This window comes from Centruroides sculpturatus, unplaced genomic scaffold (assembly GCF_000671375.1).
Source record: "Centruroides sculpturatus isolate CEXI.00-Female unplaced genomic scaffold, Cexi_2.0 scaffold763, whole genome shotgun sequence".
In the NCBI taxonomy this organism is placed as follows: domain Eukaryota; kingdom Metazoa; phylum Arthropoda; class Arachnida; order Scorpiones; family Buthidae; genus Centruroides; species Centruroides sculpturatus.
In genome coordinates this window covers 367088-386287 of record NW_019385963.1, presented here as the reverse complement: position 1 = coordinate 386287, position 19200 = coordinate 367088, and the positions used below count along the sequence as shown (strand labels likewise).

General features: G+C 28.6%; 1 protein-coding gene across 1 annotated transcript in view; it reads right to left on the bottom strand.

Moving 5' to 3' along the window:
* The window catches only part of LOC111612830, a 115320-nt gene that overhangs the window by 36248 nt on the left and 59872 nt on the right, over positions 1 to 19200 (bottom strand). The window contains exons 11-17 of the mRNA XM_023354087.1: positions 18310 to 18446; positions 13171 to 17419; positions 13046 to 13058; positions 7756 to 9311; positions 1234 to 1277; positions 375 to 487; positions 103 to 274 (exon numbers count right to left, since the gene is read on the bottom strand). Coding sequence (XP_023209855.1) covers positions 103 to 274; positions 375 to 487; positions 1234 to 1277; positions 7756 to 9311; positions 13046 to 13058; positions 13171 to 17419; positions 18310 to 18446 — 6284 coding nt within the window. The remainder of the gene's footprint in view (positions 1 to 102; positions 275 to 374; positions 488 to 1233; positions 1278 to 7755; positions 9312 to 13045; positions 13059 to 13170; positions 17420 to 18309; positions 18447 to 19200) is intronic.

The window sequence follows — 19200 nt, the reverse complement described above, 5'->3', positions numbered from 1 at the left end:
GGTTTGATATTATTCATATTAAAAAAATTCACAGACATAAAATAGTGCTGTCTAACGTATTTATATAAATAGCATTCTTTTTATAAAATTAAAAATTCTTACCAAATTAGTATGTGTCACGTAATTTCTTTCAGATCCATATAAACTTCCCAGCTTTACCATATTTTCTACTAGATTTACTAATGGCTGGCCCATCTCAAACTGTTTCTGAAATTCATGCATCTGGTGGCGTAGTTCTTCACATTTTTTAAAATGTTCCTCTCTGGAGGATTCACTAAAAATTTCCTTTTTTTTTACAAATTTTTCTTATAAAAAATTTCAATTTATAAATAAAATTAAAACATAAGTTATGAAATGCTTATTATTTATCTTACATTTCAACTAAATATTGTTCATTTTCAAGCTGGATTCGACATTGTTGCCTTGCTTTGGCAATTCTATGTTGATTTCTTCTCAACTGAATAAGTAGCAAGACCAATTCTTCATGCTGAAAAATGATTAAATAAGTTAATTCTATAAATAAAAATTTTATAAAAGCACAAAGTGCATTTATAGACTTAACTTATAGACTGTGTATTTATATATAATAAAATACAGCAATAATAGTTTTAATAACTAAATAAAAATAAAATGATTATTGAATTATTAGGGCTGGACTTAGACTAGTTATGGCCCTTCTCTTCCCTACATAATGATGCATATAAAAATGTGAGATCATATACTATAGACTAATAACACAAGGCCCTAAGATGCAGTTTGTTTCGCTTTTGTGAAAATCTGGCCCTGTACATTATAGTTTATCACATTATTAATCTAAATGCTTGCAAACCAAGATATAGCTGAAAGGTTTATGTTGATATAATAGTTAAAACAGTCATAATAATCTTCCATTAACATGCATTTTGTATAACAATATGTTTGAGTAAAGCAATTTTTATGCCAATAAATTAAGTTAAAGTGTAAGCAATTAAAATGAACAAAAATGAAATGTATTTGAGACCAATAAGGCTATATAAATTCTGGAAAAGAAATAATATGTGATAATAATGACTAGCAAGGACACACTCAAATTGGGTCAAATTTTTATTCTGTCAATAAAGTATCAATAAAGTATATATATTTATTTTTGATCAGAATACTTGCAACTAACAATCTATGTAACTATAGGAAGCACATCAATATTAACACATAATAAACTTTTTAATTTCAATATTGGAACTCTTCTTCCTGAACCTTCTGTTTTAATATTCTGAATCCTTCTTGTAAAATTTCAAATTCTAAATCATTTTAAATTGTAATATAATTCTAGAAACATTAGACACTAATACATTTTAAAATAATTTGTTTCATTTCTTTCTCATATTTAGAAATATAGCACATCTCAATAAATGACGCATATGGGACTGGAATGGTACCAGATTAAGAAGATTACCATATTATTAGAACGTAAATTCAATATTTTAATCATTCAGAAAGAAAATATGTGTATTTGCATGATATTAATACACTGTATTAAGTTGGACTACTGATCAAAATATCAAGTGCATTGCCATCTCTTTAATTAGTGTAGCCAAGTTGGTGGATTTCCACTAAACTAAGTGGGAAATTGAAGCTACTGTAGAAAATTTAATGGGAGGTTCAGTACTTTTGGTGGTAAATTTCAAGCGACTGATTTTAATATTTATATAGTAATGTGTTATAGGATATTTAACATTTTAAGCAGCATAACAATCTTTAATATCATGCTTAAGCTTGCATGTTCAAACTTAGTCTTGATATCATTCCACATTTACCAGGAAAGTGTCAAAATTTTGTGGAAACTAAAGTTTGAACTAGTGGTAGTATGAACCTTGTCTACAACTTACAACAGTGCCATTAATACCTGAACATTTACTGGTGTCAGATTATGGGATGTGTCAATAGTAAATGGCTGGATTAATCTTTTTAATTTTTAAATTTCCTTATAATTGCATCATTTTATCGTCAATGCACAAAAAAATAGCAAATAAATGATGGCAAAGGTTTTTGTCAACAAAAAATTATCTGTAAATACAAGTGCACGAAAGTATAAGTATACAGGTATACCTCCAGTTACGTCGTTTCGAGTTAAGTCATTCTCGATTATATGTCGTTTGTCAACAAAATACATGGAAAAATAAAAATCAAGTTTAAATCATTTTATTCAACTTTACATCTGTCTGCCACAAATATTTAAGTCGTAATATCACTAGAAAAGTGTTAAAAGTATATAAAATCATATTAAAATATGTACATTTACAGTAAATGTTAATATAATCATCATAAATCCTAGAAAACTAAATATAAAAACATCTGTGACTCTGTGTTGTCTTATTTAGCAGTCTTTAAGAGCTCCATATTGGCATTTTCCATGGTAGTTCCAATATCTACTGTTTGGCAGATATTGGTAAATTTAACATAAATTAGTTTATTTTCTACTATTGCAAAATAATTTTAATAACTGTATTTGTTATTTAACCTTACAAAATCATCTTATTTTATAATGTCTTAGATTCGCAAATAAAGAGTCCACGATGTACTACTGTAAACATTGCCAAATTGTAAACATGTACATTTATAAATATGTACGTACATGTATCCGTAAATTTAGATTACCTTTTTTCTGTACTATATTAAAAACTTAAATTTATTTGTTTGTAAGCTTAAAATAGATTCTTATTAACCATATATTATTAAAATTGCATTTATAAAAAAAAATACAGAACTGGGAATGGTTATTTGTGGTTTAGCCTAGTGACAAATAAATTCGACTTAAGTCACCTCTCCTGGAACCAATTACTGACATAAGGTAAGGTATACCTGTATATAATCAAAAAAATAGGCAGAGAAAAATGCACGAGGCTTCTCTGCATGGGCTTGTGCACTCATTAACAAGACAAAAAATGTTTTATATTAATTTTGAGATGCTCTATGATTTTGTAATTTATACTGTGATATTAACTTTTATAGGAACTGAGACAGGAATGTGATAATAATGACTAGCAAAGACACTGTCGACTGTATCAATGAAGTATATATATTTACTTTTGAGACAGGATTGGCCCCTTGAAAAGCTGGGATTGGGGTAGTTGGCAACTATACCATCAAATAGATCACTACCAATTACATATACTCTCAAGTCTTGTATTTAGTTAATACATAGCAGAAACAAGATTTCACCTGGTATAATCTTTTTGTCTATATCCTGTATAAAGATAAACCTCTTTGCAGATATAATTTTTTACTGACAGGTTACAGGCAAGAAATTATGGTTTATTTTATCTGTTGGATTATTTATCAGGCTATATTAAGGTTAATTAATAATTAGATACAAAACACTCTGACTAAAGGTAGGCAGTACTTGAAGCCAAACTGCTTCTTATCTAATTATTAATTAGCCTTAATATAGCCTGATAAATACAGATCACTTGGTAATACAAGTGTATCAGGTAGTTGCTTAAGTTAAGGTTCAGAAAATATGTTGTTTATCAGTATAAAGATAAGCAAAACTCCATAATTGTTAATATCTAACTATATGGTTTATAGTAATTTGATTCAACAATCAGGTTTCTGTTAGATCATTATTAATTCAGTAAAATTAATATACAGAAAATACAACTACAGAATTGAATAAAATTTTCAGGTTAGTATCATTAAACAAATTTTAGAAATGTAGTAAGAAACAAATATAATTATCATCATAATCTACATTTAGCAAAGGTATTTTAACTTATTTTAAATTATATAGAAAATTTTTTAACTTAGTTATAGTCTCTTTTTTCAGAATTTTACAAAGTTATTTATTTATTTATTCTAACATTAATTGTCAAAATGTGAAAAGCAAAAATGCTTCAAGTTTGATGTTAAGCCAGAATTTCTTACGAAAATGATAAATGGAGACAACATTATAAATTGTAGTACACAACTGTAAATTGCAAAAGATGATTATTTGCTTTAAAATTTCACTTTAAAATACAAACACCACTAATAAATTTAACTGATCATAGAGGAGAAAGCATTGAGGAAACAATTACTTTAATAATTTTACACTTAATAGTATAAACAAAATACAAAATTGCAACGTTTAAGAAAGAAAATACTTTGCTTCCATTTATCATCCATTGTTATCTCCAGTTGACAGTCCACAGTTTCACAAGTACAAAGACGACCTTTCTTTTAAGGCTACTGCCTCTGCCATAAAATGCAAATATGGTAAATGTTGCAATTTTATATTTTGTTTATACTATTAAGTGTAAAATTATTAAATGTAATACTGTCGGCATAATTTATGTTTTATATTTACTGAAACAATTACTAATTAACTAATTAAACTAGAATTTCATGCAATTATTAAACTTAAATTTGGCATCATTTGTTTGGTTACAATAAAATGATATTTTGGCATATCTAAATCAGATAATGATATAGTTAAAAGTTAAGGAAGTTTGAATTCAGTATACCCATTTATTTTGAACAAAAATTTCAAATGTCTACAGAGGTTATTTAAAGAGGCCAGTTGGGAGGATATAATTTTTAAACTAAAGTTACACAACGAAGTCAAACAATTTTAAGTTGTTAAACTAGTTTAGCAGTTGTAATATGATCATAATTAGTTCAGTCAAACTAATTTCAAATGATCATGAAGTTAAATTTAGTTGATTTAAATTAAATGAGATTACCTAGGGTGTTTTGCTTTGGAAATATAATTTTGTTATCTGCAAATTTGAATTCCATTCTGATTTCAATACATGTATGTAACATTGTAGATTAAATACACTAAACTTATTTTGTACAAGTATCCCTTGTACAGCACAGTTCAAGAATTGGGGAAATCCCCTTACAACTCAGTTTGAGAATTGGTGACATCCCCCATACAAAATGTCACAATTTTTAAGTGCAAACACTGTCATTTGACAGGCTGGCCACATGCTGGACACATGGAGTTTTCTGAGTTTTGTTCACATTTATAACACCTAAATATGGGTCAGTTTCCCTTAGAAAGTTCTCTTGGAAATCATCCCCCTTCAACAGATCACCTACATGCCACATTACTGTATACAAGTAAAATCAAATTGAAAAGAAAGCATCCTCATTTAACAGTGTTTAGCAGTGAAAAAAATAATTAATACTAACATACAATTCTGTTTAATTGTGATTATTAGTTAATTATTGATTACTTTAATAAACATATTTCTCTTAATTACAAAAAAAGAATAGTATACTTTTGCTAACTTTTGGAGCCTAACCCTATGTTTTGTACTAGTCCTTTGTTTCATATAGCACAGATTCTCATAACAGAGTACTTTTTCAGAATCTAACTATCATGTTATACAGGAATATCTGTATTTTAATTAATGTTTACTGCTGTTTGATTAATGAATGTGGCCATCATGTCATGAGACAAGGAATAATATAACTAAGTTATCACAATTATTGTGAACAGCATAATACTTAATGTCAAACATAATTATTTTCTAAATGAGTTTAACTTTTGTAGTGTAAATATAGTATTATATGCAGCCCTGCTTATTAATAATGTACTTGTTTCTATTCTAATTACTGAATTAACAAGGTATCATATAGTAAAATCATATTAATAAGATATCATGTGTCAACTGTAGTAAAACACATAAAAACAAAAATTAACATAATTAAATCAAACCATGGTTTTCGAACACCACTTTCCGAACAATTTGGTTCATGAACAGCATTTTGAACTCATAATTGCACCAGTTGCCATACAAGAACTATTGCTGAACAAGCTACTTGGCAAGAGCCAGTCACAGATTAGACAGATATAAATGGTAAAATGTTTACACTTTTCATGTTAAAGGGTATGTTCATAAAGTCGAATGAGTTAAATGAGAATAATGTCAGCGTTATTCTTATTTCGTTAGACTTTTCAAACGATTTGTTTATAACTAAATGGCTGTTTCTAAAATCAAAGATATGAATGTTACTAGTGCAGCCTTATCCAAAATATTTTTCTTAGATTGCTTCGGGTGGACAGTTATTTCCATCATTTCACCTTTTAATTCACAGTTTAAATACTCAAGTAGATTTAGAAACATCGATATCGTTGGGTGCCATTTTCTTAACGAAGTGAACTAACTCTTTCCTTTGTGAACTTCGTTAGAGTTTCATTCGAAACGTCATCACTGCAGAGCATGCACACTAAGTGAGACTACTACTTTTCAAACGATTCGTTACTAATGCATTTAACTTGTTCGACTTTACAAACGTACCCAAAGAAAGTAGAGGGCCTGACCAATCAATAACAGGATTATTGATTCAGAAGTTAGTGATGCCAAGATTGCCTCACATCATTAGACATCACCACAAAAATCATCAATGATGTTATTTATATCAGTTTCAATGCACATGCAGGAAAGATACTGTTTCCATTTTTCAGTATGCATTGCAGTTGAATTTAAATCAAATTAATTAATTGACATTTATGTAATATAAATGGCATCTAAGAATTCGTGTTTAATTAAAGGTGCTTAAGTCAAATTAAATGACAAAAATTTANATGGCTTGTAGAACAGGTTGAAAATGTTTTTTAAAGTTAATAAATAATACTCAGTGAGGTAAGATGTTGTGGAAATTAAGAACTAAACAAATGTTTTTGACCATTTTAATAGGTTTTAATTAACATCCTCAGGTTTTAAATACATTCAACTATATCTTAAATTGTCTTATAAGGTGTTGTTGAAATTAAAAAGCATCTAGCTTGATATTAAGTATTTGTTTAGTTATAAAAATATTTTTTGACCCTGGATATTCTGGTTTTTTGATGTGTTTGTATATTCAAATTTCAATTATGAATTAAAAAATAAAAGTAAAAAATTTATTTTCTCTCCTGATATTCCCAACTTATTAATTAAATTTTTAATATTCATAAAGTTGAAAATTTCACATTTATTTCTTGATATGGGTAGAAATATATAAATTTATTTAAAATAGCAACAAAAACTTAACCAATCTAGCTTTAATTTGGATTAATAAAATTTGGAAAAATAATTATAAATTTCATTCTCTATTTCTCTCTCAAAATTATATTTTTAAGTAGCAACTGATATCCTGGCCATCTCCTTTATGAGCCATGATGGGTATGAAAATGACTTTCTTAATGCACACATAGTAAGAGAGTTGATGGCTGGATGGCCAAGGCAGTGATAAGGAGTCTGCCTATCATCTGGGAGATTCCACATCAAATTTGGGTAAACAACTCAGGAATTTTTCATGGGTAGTCACTTCTGAATATGTCACTCCTGTTCCTCACTACTTTGTCATCCCCAGTGTGTGGGCCTGGCCAAAGCCATATGGATACAAAAAAAAAAAATCCTCTCTTAGTACAGAAAGAGATAAAAACATGAAAAAGGGTAAGATTTCAAAAGAAAAATAATAATAACTATGTTAAGTTATAAAAGAATTATTAAAAAATGTTGCATTATAATAAACAAAATGTAAACTGTAATGAAAAAAACATTACATTATAAAAAAAAAACACAAAATGGACCAAAGTCAGCTAAATGAAATATATTTCTAAGATTATTATAATTAGAAATGATTAAAACTGGTTTGGAACAACTGAATTTTATTATTGATAATTCATTCACATAATTTAAAGTGACTCAATTGAAAATTTCAATATGAAATAAATTAATAAAAAATCTAATTCTAAATCTAAAAAATCTAAAATAAAAAATATAATCAAAATTATTTTATATCTACCCTGAGATCTAGAAGGCGATCTAGCATTCCTTTGAATTTGTTCTTCATTTAAAGAATTATCTTTATCATTAATGTTTTTTTGTAGTCTTGATTTATCGGGAAACATTTCAGGACTAGGAACAAGTATTTCCTGTTTTTCTTTGTTTTCTTTATGTAATTTTTCTTGAATCTGCAATTGAGCTTCATGATTTTCTAACTCTTGAAGGACATGTTTATGGTATTCTTCTGGCAGTGGAGGTCTTGGAGGAGCTTCTAAATCACTGGCCTGGTCTTGAGTCTTTATTAACCTCTGTGGATATTTTCTTGAAAGAGGTGACTGTAACATTCTTTGTTTCCATTCCAAAAGACGTTTCATAGACTCTTCACGTAACTGAGATTTTTTATCATCTGGGCAAGCTGTTGACTGTAAAGATGTTCCTATTTGATATCCTGTTGAAGCAGGTCTATTTTCTCTATTTCTACGATTACTACTTTGTTTTTTATCAACTGCTATCTCAGAATTTGATGATAATTTTTGACTTTTATTTCTTAAAGTTTCTGGAGTTTTATGGAAATGTTCATAAACATCATCTTTACAATATTGTTGGTCAACAGGCATATTTTGTAAACTATAATAATTTATATTTTGTTTTTCAAAAGAATTATTGTTATCTTGATAATAATGCATATGACTATGGGGTAAATTTTCTTTTTGCCAATATTCTTTATCATCTTCTCTGAGATACATGTCTTCATTACCATATCTGTAAGGATCATAACATTCTAAACTAGATTTTGGTCTTTGAGGTTGACTTGATTTCTTTTTACTAGATGATTTAGGCCGGTAAGCTATAGGAGCATTAAATGGATCTGAATATGAATCATGTTCCAGAAAATCAGCAGAATGAGGCCTTGCTGGAGGTATATTTTTATTATGAGTAGGTGATTTATATGGATTTGTTGAGTAATTATCATTATAAACAGTTTCATTATGAGGTACATAATCAAAGGATATTTTATTATATTCATTATCTCTATTTACATATTTGCTTTGCTCATTACTAAGTCGTGGACATGATGCACCATACCTGTATGGGAATGATTTTGCTAAATGTTTTTGATTTGTCATATCAAATCTTTCATCAATACTTTCTGTGCCAATATTATATTGTTCATTTGGTGCAATTGCATAGGGATCTTTCTGACCAGTACGTTTTGGTTTTGGAGGAGCATTTGCATACAAAGGTTGATGAGCTTTCATATAAGTATCTGGTGAGGTTGAATATGGTCGAGAAATATCACTTCCATAATGTCCTGGATATTTATCACCACTTCCCAAAAATTCATTTTCACTCAATTTTCCAGTAATATGAGAACTATCACTAAAGTTGTCTTTTCCAAATTCATTAGAAGAATGTTGAAAATGTAACTGTTCAGAAGCAAAACTGCTATTAAGAGTAGAATTAGGATCTTGAGTACTGCCATATCTTCTAGATTTATATGAGGTAAAGCCTGAATCTTCATCATCATTAGGAAGAGAGATTTTTGGACTAAGATTTCTAGAAGTCATTTCAGGACTGAAAAAGAAAAAAAATTNTTTTAGGATCTTTTTTAATGGAAAGAACTTTTTTAAAAAATAATAAAATTTATTCATTTTTATTAAGTAACAAATTAAGATAATGGTTGTCACAACCATGCTACTCTTCTTCAAATACAATAACTTTTCATTTCAATGATGCATCATATTATTCTGAAGTCATTTTAAAGATTAAAAAGTAGTTTTAATTTAATCATTTGCTACTGCAAAGCTCATTCAAACAAATATATATATGTTTTATACATAAAAGCAAGATTAATCAGCAGTGAGTCAGTTAATCAAAAGTTACTATAACTACTTATAAATGGCTTATTTATTTTTAGTATATTTACATTAGCATGCATTATTCAGTTGACTGAAATTCTTTGTTGATGATAATATTTGACAAGAATAAACAAGAAGAAATTCATAAAAATGAAGTACAATCCTTGCTTTAGGCATTTTCAGATACATTTTTTTTTTTTTTATGTTTTCATTAAAACAATTGTTTCTTAAATTGTTGCTTAACTTTCCCTAGCAACATTTGATGGCACCATTTGTTATCATATTTTATTAAAAAAAGCTTTTTAAATTTTTAAATATTACAAAATGGCAAAACGCTTAATTTTGAGGGTAGGAATGAGTTTTATAAAAAATTATAAATACTAATAACAAGTAAAATCATCATTAAGTCTGACCCCATTGGAGATAAACGACTCCCTTTATCTCCCCACCCCCTTGACCTTTAATCACCAAAATTTAATAGCATCAATTCCCCTAATAAAAAAACTTCCCTGCAAAATTTCAGAAAATTTCAACAAAAAGACAGGGTTATTAAGCTTCAAAGAGGATACACAAAATTGTGCCCACCACATGCACACACTAATATCCATATATACAGAAATACCCCAAATTTTTTTTTGCATTTATCAATGTTTCAATATGTCCTAAACTCAAAAATGTAAAATTCTTGGGGGTCATTTTTTGACCAATTGTCATATTTTCCCTCTGTTACATATAACAGCTGGAAAAGTAATAAGAAAATAAAATTTGCTAATAATGCTTATATTCAAACATAATTTTCAAGAAATAATAAATAACACTTCAAATAAATCATTGAGTAGTTTCATTGTGCTTATTTATGCAATACAAAATTTTACAAAAGAAATGATGGAAATTAGGATTAATTAAGCATTTGAACAGAATATATCTGAAAAATCCATTTGTATATATAGTTTCCAAGTACTACTTGATAATATGAAGGATGAAAACTATTCTTGTAAACTTTTAGTCCTTCTATTTCTGTGCACACTAAGACCTTTTTTTATTTATTTTTTAATCAAATCCATTGTGGGTTTGGCCAAGCCCCAAGGGGCAGCTGGGTGGTGATGGATAAGGTCCAATGTATTTGAGATAGACCAACATCCAATAGATTCTTGGGGTTTCAACCCTTCTAGATTCATTCCTGGATCCCCTATTCCAAGAGCAGCAGGCTGATGCCTTAATCACTTGGACATCTGCCCATCACAGGATAATTTTCAATACCATAATCATATTTAATTCTTTACAGTGAAAAAGCTTTGTTTTGAAGCAGAAATATAAAAATATCAATAATTATATAATAAAGAGAGAGTTTCCAAGATAATCACAGATTATAACTCATTAGAGCAATAAGCAACTATCTAAATATATAAAATTACTTGTCCTGACTGACTGATTCATCATTGCCCAGAGCAAACCGCTGAATCTGAAGAGGTGAAATTTGGCACACAGTTAGGGTACACCATGAGAATGCACACTAAGAAGGGATTTTTCAAAATCCCCCTGCAGGGGGAGAGGGCAAGGATTAAGGCTTAACTTGAAGAACAACTTCTACCGTACTATTTTAGATGCGATTTTTTGTTTTCAATTATGTTTAGTCTTCATTGAGTACTTAGGTATATTAAATTGATAACATTTCAGACATTGTTATAAATATTTTTATATATTTTGATTTTTTAACCAAATGTTTGAACCATTTTAAATTCGAATTTGTTATTGTGTATCAGTTCGATTATAGAATGATTGTAAACATTCCAGAAAATTGATCAAACTGAAAACAGTTTGTTTGATTCTCAGCAATTCTCATCATTCTCAGTGGTAGGTATTATATAACAATTACTATGATTATTGAAATACTGAATATAAATGGGGTTTGCTTGCAAAATCCACACGGGTGAAGTCACGGGTAACAGCTAGTTATTAATATAAATAATTGTAGATTTTTCTTTATTGTAAAACAAAACAAAGAAACCATATGCTACTTCTTTGTAAGCAAATTTTGGAAGAATCTTCCACAATTATTACTAATGCATATATTAATCCAAATGGATCAATATATGAAGAACAAATCCTCCATTTTGACTCCAAAAACTGCTCACCCTCTATTCAATCACATTTGTAATATTCTTCTTTTTAAAATAATTTTGCCTCTATTCATAGATTTTCATCTAGTAAGCCTCTCAATACTTGACTATTAATGTAGAATTTACAATCAATGTCTTCTAATTGTCCAAATTTCTTTTACAGTTTGCATCACTGCATACTTTTATAAAGTACAGTTGGCTGATTTCAAATTATACATTAATAATAATTGTGGAATATTCTTTCAAAACTTGTCCACAAAAAGAAACATGATAAGAAAACCATGATTTCAGTCAGTGGTGGATAGAAGGGAAGAGATGAAAAGGCTACAAATAAATTGTCATATGGCCCATCCCATGGATGACACAAATTATTTATTTGTTTAATACAAGTAAATTTTAATGTGTACAATTTTCTTATCTTCTACATTTAATTTTTGATATTTATTTCATTCTTTATTAATAATCTTGTGATACTATGATAGTCAATAAATGGAAAAAACTAATTATCATTTAATACCCTGTTCCCAACAGATCATAGCAATTAAGAAGTTTTGTTCTTGGCTTTAACTCTAGTTGGAGATGATATGGATTTGCTAATTGTTATTGCTAAATCCCAGAAGTTGCCAGTTCCAAGTCTGGATGAAAAGAGTAAAGGCTGGTTTATAGTACAAGCAACAGCAGTGTGGAGTTAAGGTTGCCAACTGTCACTGGAATTGACAAGATCATCATCTGGTTTATAGTCAAATTCTATAAAGCAGCTAAGCAGCTTTATAGAGTTGACATCTAGAAAGCAGCTTGGTAAAGTGGGTCACTGGCATCAAACATCAAAGTTGAACATTGTTCAATTTTGGAAAAGTTTCACACTAGACCAGAAGTGTATGTCTGTAGTTTGACATCTCGTGGAGCTGAGGATAGCAAATGTAGTGGAATTCCAAAAATCCCACTGTTGCAGTACCATGTTGCCATTGGAGTGTAAACTGGCCCTAGAAGTTGGCAATATAAAAAGCACTCACAGCCATCAACCCTTTATTGATGCCAAAATAGACTATAGCATAATAAACACTACCTAGAACATAGAAATAACTCCAAAGGAACAAGTGGGATTAATAGAGCTGTAGAAGAAGATATTAAAAATGTCTGTATTTTAAATTTTTGACTAACTATTAACATTTTTTGTAATTATTATTTACAGAGATGCAGCTGTTCACATCTGCACCAATGAATTACTTCATTTAAATTCACTGTTTGTTTTTTTTATAAAGAAATTGTAAATATGCACAATAAAGATACTGGAAGTAACAAACTTTTTAAACGTTTATTTAAAACCAACTCCATTAAAGTATCTAGAATCAAGATGTAATTCCTTAATTTAATTGGTACAATTTTTTTATATTTCTAATGATGGGTTTAGTAAATGCTTATGTCCTATTTCAAATAATAAATATAATTAATTACCTTCATTTTCTAGATGTACAGATGTTGAAGAATCCGAAGAACTATTAAAAAAATCTTGCTCTCTTATATCTTGTCTTTCAGTTCTCATTACACTATTTTGAATTTTTATCTGATGCCTTTGTAAGACTTCATGATGACTATATTTACATAGTAAGTTTTTTCCTAATGTCTTGTTAAGTTGAGAGTTTGACTCTCTACTCAACAGTGGTCCTATATTATTTCCTCCACCATCATAATTGGATCGCTGGCCTTCTGCTAAAAAAGAATCTAATGCTATTTGATCATATAATTCAAATGATTCATCTTTCGATGACTGCGTTTTCAATTGAGGAGTATTTCTTTCTTTTGAAAATCTCCCTAGAAAGTGACGTTTACTGGCATTTCTAAGAACATTCTGATCCAAATATTCAACATCTGAATCATGATCTTCATATTTAGAAGGAGATAAAGTTGACTTTGGTAATGTTTCATTTGTGTAGTCTCTTGTCAGAGAAGAAAATATTTCTTTATTTCTAGAGGAGGTAAAGTTTAATTGATCTGTATCAAAAATGGTGTGTTTAGCTGGTGATACTTGAGGACTAGCTATTATATCTCTATCTTTAATAGTATCTTCAAATGAATCATCAATTTCAGTTATTAATTTATGTTGAGCAAATCCAATGTTTTCATAAAATGGTTCTTCAATTTTTTCATTTGAAAAATGATACGGAAGCCAATCATTCTGATTCCTAACCTTACTATCACCATCTAATAATTCTTCTAATGATCTAGAGAGTCTTTTGACCGTGGCTCCCCATACAGGATCCAAATTTTCATAATGATGCTCATAACTTTTATTGAAATCAGGTGTAGCAGATCTCTGTTTCAGACACTGTAATGTTGATGATGTACTTCTCGTTTTCTCTAAAGTATGACCTGCTTCATATTTATTCCTTTCTGCGTCACGAAATTTGGATGATTCTGGAATTAAAAGATGTTCTAATGAATTTCGTACCTCTTGACTTACATGAGATATTTCGGAAGGAAAAATATGCTGATTTAAATTCTGTTGACAGTTTGATATATCTGTAGAAGAAAAATTATTTGGTGAAATAATTTGATTATTTTCAGATATTTTATTTACTTTTCTTCCTATATCACCTTTATTTGAATTAGAAGGACTTATATCTCTAACGTTATTTAACATATTTTGATTACTTCTTGGTGAGTAACATTTATCTAATAAAGGTGACTTTAGTAACTTTATATCATCTGTATCAGGTAATAAATCTGAATAATAGTAAGGAGCAGCATTTGGAAGCCTGCTTGACTGTCTGTTTGATTTTTTATTTGTAACTGTATCGTCTCGATCATCAGCTGGAACAACATCAGGAGTCAGAGATGCACAAGGACTTGTACTACTTGTTGCACAATCAATTTTATTTTCACAAATTAATTGATTTGGATCACTGGAACTAATTATTTCTAATGAATGAGGCAGGGAACCAGAACTCTTTAATAAATATCTTTCTGAATTTTGTGAACTGTGTTCTGATTTAATTTCATTTGGAAAAAAATTTACATTAGATACATCAAATGATGATTTTTCTGAATTATTTACAATTGATTCTGACATATGCTTGTGAATAATAGGAAGAGAAGATTTATTTCTTAATTTTTTATTTTCAAAGAAATCTTTAACTTGTTTTTCATTGTTTGATTTATTTGTTAAATATTCCTTTTCCACTGGTATCATGTTGTGAAGAAAGTCTGAGAATCGATTTTCATCATTACATGTCTGATGATTTAAAGCATGAATCAAACCTGATTCACATGGATCAGATTCTGCAATTTTAGTTGTCTTTGTCAATAAATCTGTACTAATATCTTTAGTAGTAGATTCATTGTCAGATAAATCTTGAATCTTTATATTTTTAGATAACAAAAATAAAGTTTGTGCATTATGATCATCATCTGTAGACATATGTTCATCAACAGATGATTGTTCACCTAATAAAATAGCTGTTTGATAAGGTGGCAAACTGAGATTTTTTGGTGTATCAAAATCCCTACTTGCTTCATCATCTGCATCAGAAGCATCTGAATCTTTCATCTGAAGTAAATCTGGAATTGAATCATTTAACTGTGATGGAATATCAGATTCTAAAAATTCTTCCATACATAAAGGTTTCTCGGGTGGATGCAGTCTATTAGGAGAAAAGTTCAGCATTTCAGGGAATTCTGGCTTTTTATTTGGAATATTAGTTATCTCATAAATATCATTTGAGCTGTGATTTTTCATGGAATAAAGTGATTTCTGACTAGTTTCATTAAATGATAAAGAACTTAAAGAAGGTTTTTTAGATGTGGATTTAATCAGCAAATTTTCTGTATTTTCTAAGTATTTGGGCTTTTCATAAATGTTTTCTGAAGAAGAATTTCCCGAACTTTGCAAATCATATGGAAAGTGAGAATGTTTTGATTTTTCATATACATCATGTAAGAAACTGGGTGGAGGTGATATTGGTTCATTATACAATGGTTCATCATCTACTGATGGTTTATCAGTTTGATCTTTTAGACAACTAGTGATACCTGAAGAAATTTTAGACTTATCTTCATCCATGGCAACATACTCAGGTTCCTCTGAATTCTTTTTGCCACTCATAGGCAAATATGCTTCTTCTTCAGCTTTAGAAATTTTTAAACTACTGATTTCACCCGTTTCTTTGTCCTCTACTAAACTTAATCTTAAAGCACCTTTTGTTATTATGATTTCATCAATTCCATTTTCCTCTTTGCCCAATTTCTTCTCTCTCCCAGTATCTGCTGTTCTCCTTAAATCAGCTAATACTGAAGAGAGTGGTGATAAAATAAGGGGAGCAGATTTATTTGTCATGATTTCTTCATTAGATTCATCATTTTTACTATCATCAAGCAAAACAGCTTCAGAATCACTAAAAAACTGTCGTGGATATATGGGACTATTATAAGTTATATTTTCTTTATTTAATAATATTTCACTTGCATTTTCACCAAATAAATGAGAATCTACATTTAAATTTTTACAAGAAATTTCTTTTTTTTGTTTTTCATTACTTCCTACATTCTTTTTAATCTCTCCATTGCTATGATTAGGAGAGGTTTGTTCAAAATGTTTTATTCTATTCTGAACAATATTTGGTGGAGGTGCCTCCTTTTGCTTTTGTAAAAATGTTCTCATCTCTTCAAAACTACAATTTTTCATTATATGAGAAGGTATTTCTAAATTTTCTGGTTTATTCTTTTCTTGTAATTTTGTAATATGTGTCTTCTCAGATAAACTTTCGTTCTTTATTGCATTATTATCAACCAAAAGACTGCTAGGGGAACTAAAATTTAGGCTTTGACAATTACTATCTGATTTATTATGTATCAATTCATTACCAGAATTATCTAATTTATGAATTCTTGGAAAGCTATTAATACGTAATTGCATTTTCTTCTGTCTTGCATCTTTCATTCTTGCACTACCTGGATATGGTGGTAGCGGCAAGCCAACATCTTTATCTAGTTCCCAATTTGTGCATGAAGGTTTACCCACATTTTTCCAATAATGGGTATCATAAGTCTCTATACCCTTTTTAACATCAGCTGGCTTTTGCTGTAATTTAATATCGGGTTTTAATTGATTATTTTCATTATCAATCTCTTGGGATATATCTGAAGCTTTTTGTTTTTCATTACTTTTGGAAATATATTTTTCCTTTACTTTAGTACCTTGAGATAATGAATAAAATAATTGTGATGCTTTATAATAATCTTCCTTTTTTATTTGAAAATATTCTTTTTTATCATCATCTTCTGTACTTTTAGATAACAGTGGCAAGTCTGGTTCATCCAAATGATTTTTATAGTCACTATACTGTTTAGAATAAGTATTTACATCTTGAATTTGCACTGGATATCCTTCACTTTTCAGACTCTCTTCTGACACTGCAAGATTTCTCAAGTCTTCTTCAGCAGGAATCGATCTGATCTTGCTTGATCTACCAAAAACTTCACATTTAATATTAGTATTGTTAATACTATCATCTAATGTTCTTATATTGACATAGTCAGGTGATGGCGATTCATTTATTTTTGACATTGATCCAGTTTTTGTCGCCAAGCACTTCTCAATACTGCTTCTTCTTGTTTTGTTGCTCTGTGATGGACGTCTTGTTCTTTTTCGATCCTTTATGTTATATTCTTTAATACAGAAGAAAACTATATAATAATCTATAGTTGACAGAAATATTATTAACAAAATTTACATTTTAAAAGCAAAAATATCATGCCAATAATAGGAGAAGTAATCTGTTAGTTTTAATTAGTCCATGCATCAACTCATGTTCTGCAACTTTGGCTACTAGTTTTGTATTAAATTTAAGCAGATTGTCTTCATCATTTAGAGCTGATATCTATTAACTTTTAAAGCATGAAATGTTATTAATTCAAAATAAGTTAAAAAAATAAGAAAAATGAAANTTTCAATGCACATGCAGGAAAGATACTGTTTCCATTTTTCAGTATGCATTGCAGTTGAATTTAAATCAAATTAATTAATTGACATTTATGTAATATAAATGGCATCTAAGAATTCGTGTTTAATTAAAGGTGCTTAAGTCAAATTAAATGACAAAAATTTATTATATTATATATAATATTACATTGCAATTGTAAGCACTTTTATGAATAAAATATGTTAAAAAGTTTTAAAAAACAAGAAAAAAAGGGGCTTTATTTTGGGGATCAAAATAAATGGATGGATTAATCCATTTTATATTGTTCCTTATGGAAAAATTTGTTTGTTTTGAATAAATTGGTTTTAGAACAACTTTTAAGAATGGATTATGTTTGAAAACCAAGGTTTGACTATAGATTTAAAATAAATTATTTAAATTAAAAATAATAGAAAAAAGTAAATATTCAATTTTAACTGTTTTGCCTAGGAGGTCTCCAGCTGAAATGCTTAAACGTTTTCCTTGACTAGAAAGACCTTCTGACTGATGCACTAATTTTTTTAATCTAGATGGCTGAAAAACAAATTTATTAAAAATATTTTATATCTATGAAAAACCAATTTCAAATTATTTTATGAGATAAACATTAAACAAGAAAAATGCAACCATTACTTACAGTTCTCACGTGGATTTCGGAATCAGACATATTAGGATCTTCTTTGCAGGTTCTGAACACACCAATGTTGTTATCACCAAGTGAATCTAATTTATCATTTACTGAATAAGATGATGATAATTTCTGCATTGATGAACCTATTTAATAGTTTAAATTATGTATATATTTTTAATTTCTCAAAATTTTAAGTTTTNCTTCTTACTCAGAGTCATGTTTTAACCATAGAAGAATAAGCAGGTTAACATAACTCCTACAGTTTCAAACTTATAACACACCCTGCATTAACTTATCCATAACACGATTTAAGATATAATTGAATATATTTAAAATCTGAGGATGTTAATTAAAACCTATTAAAACGGTCAAAAACATTTGTTTAGTTCTTAATTTCCACAACAACATCTTATTTCACTGAGAATTATTTATCAACTTTAACATTTTCAACCTGTTCTACAAGCCATCTTCAGGATTTTAAAATTCATGGAACATTGATAAGTTCTTTTTGAATACAATAGTTAAGAATGCATTTAAAATACAAAATTCTTTGGAATAATAAGCATAATTGAATCCAAAGAATATATTACAGTAATATATTCTTTGGATTCAATTATGTTTTTTCAATTATGTTTATGATTCAATTATGTTGGATTTTAAATTGTATATATATATATATACAATTTAAAATAATAAAACATAATAAGATATATAAAAAGAAAAAAAAAAAAAATTACATGATTCCATGAATTTTTAAAAACATGAAGATGGCTTGTAGAACAGGTTGAAAATGTTTTTTAAAGTTAATAAATAATACTCAGTGAGGTAAGATGTTGTGGAAATTAAGAACTAAACAAATGTTTTTGACCATTTTAATAGGTTTTAATTAACATCCTC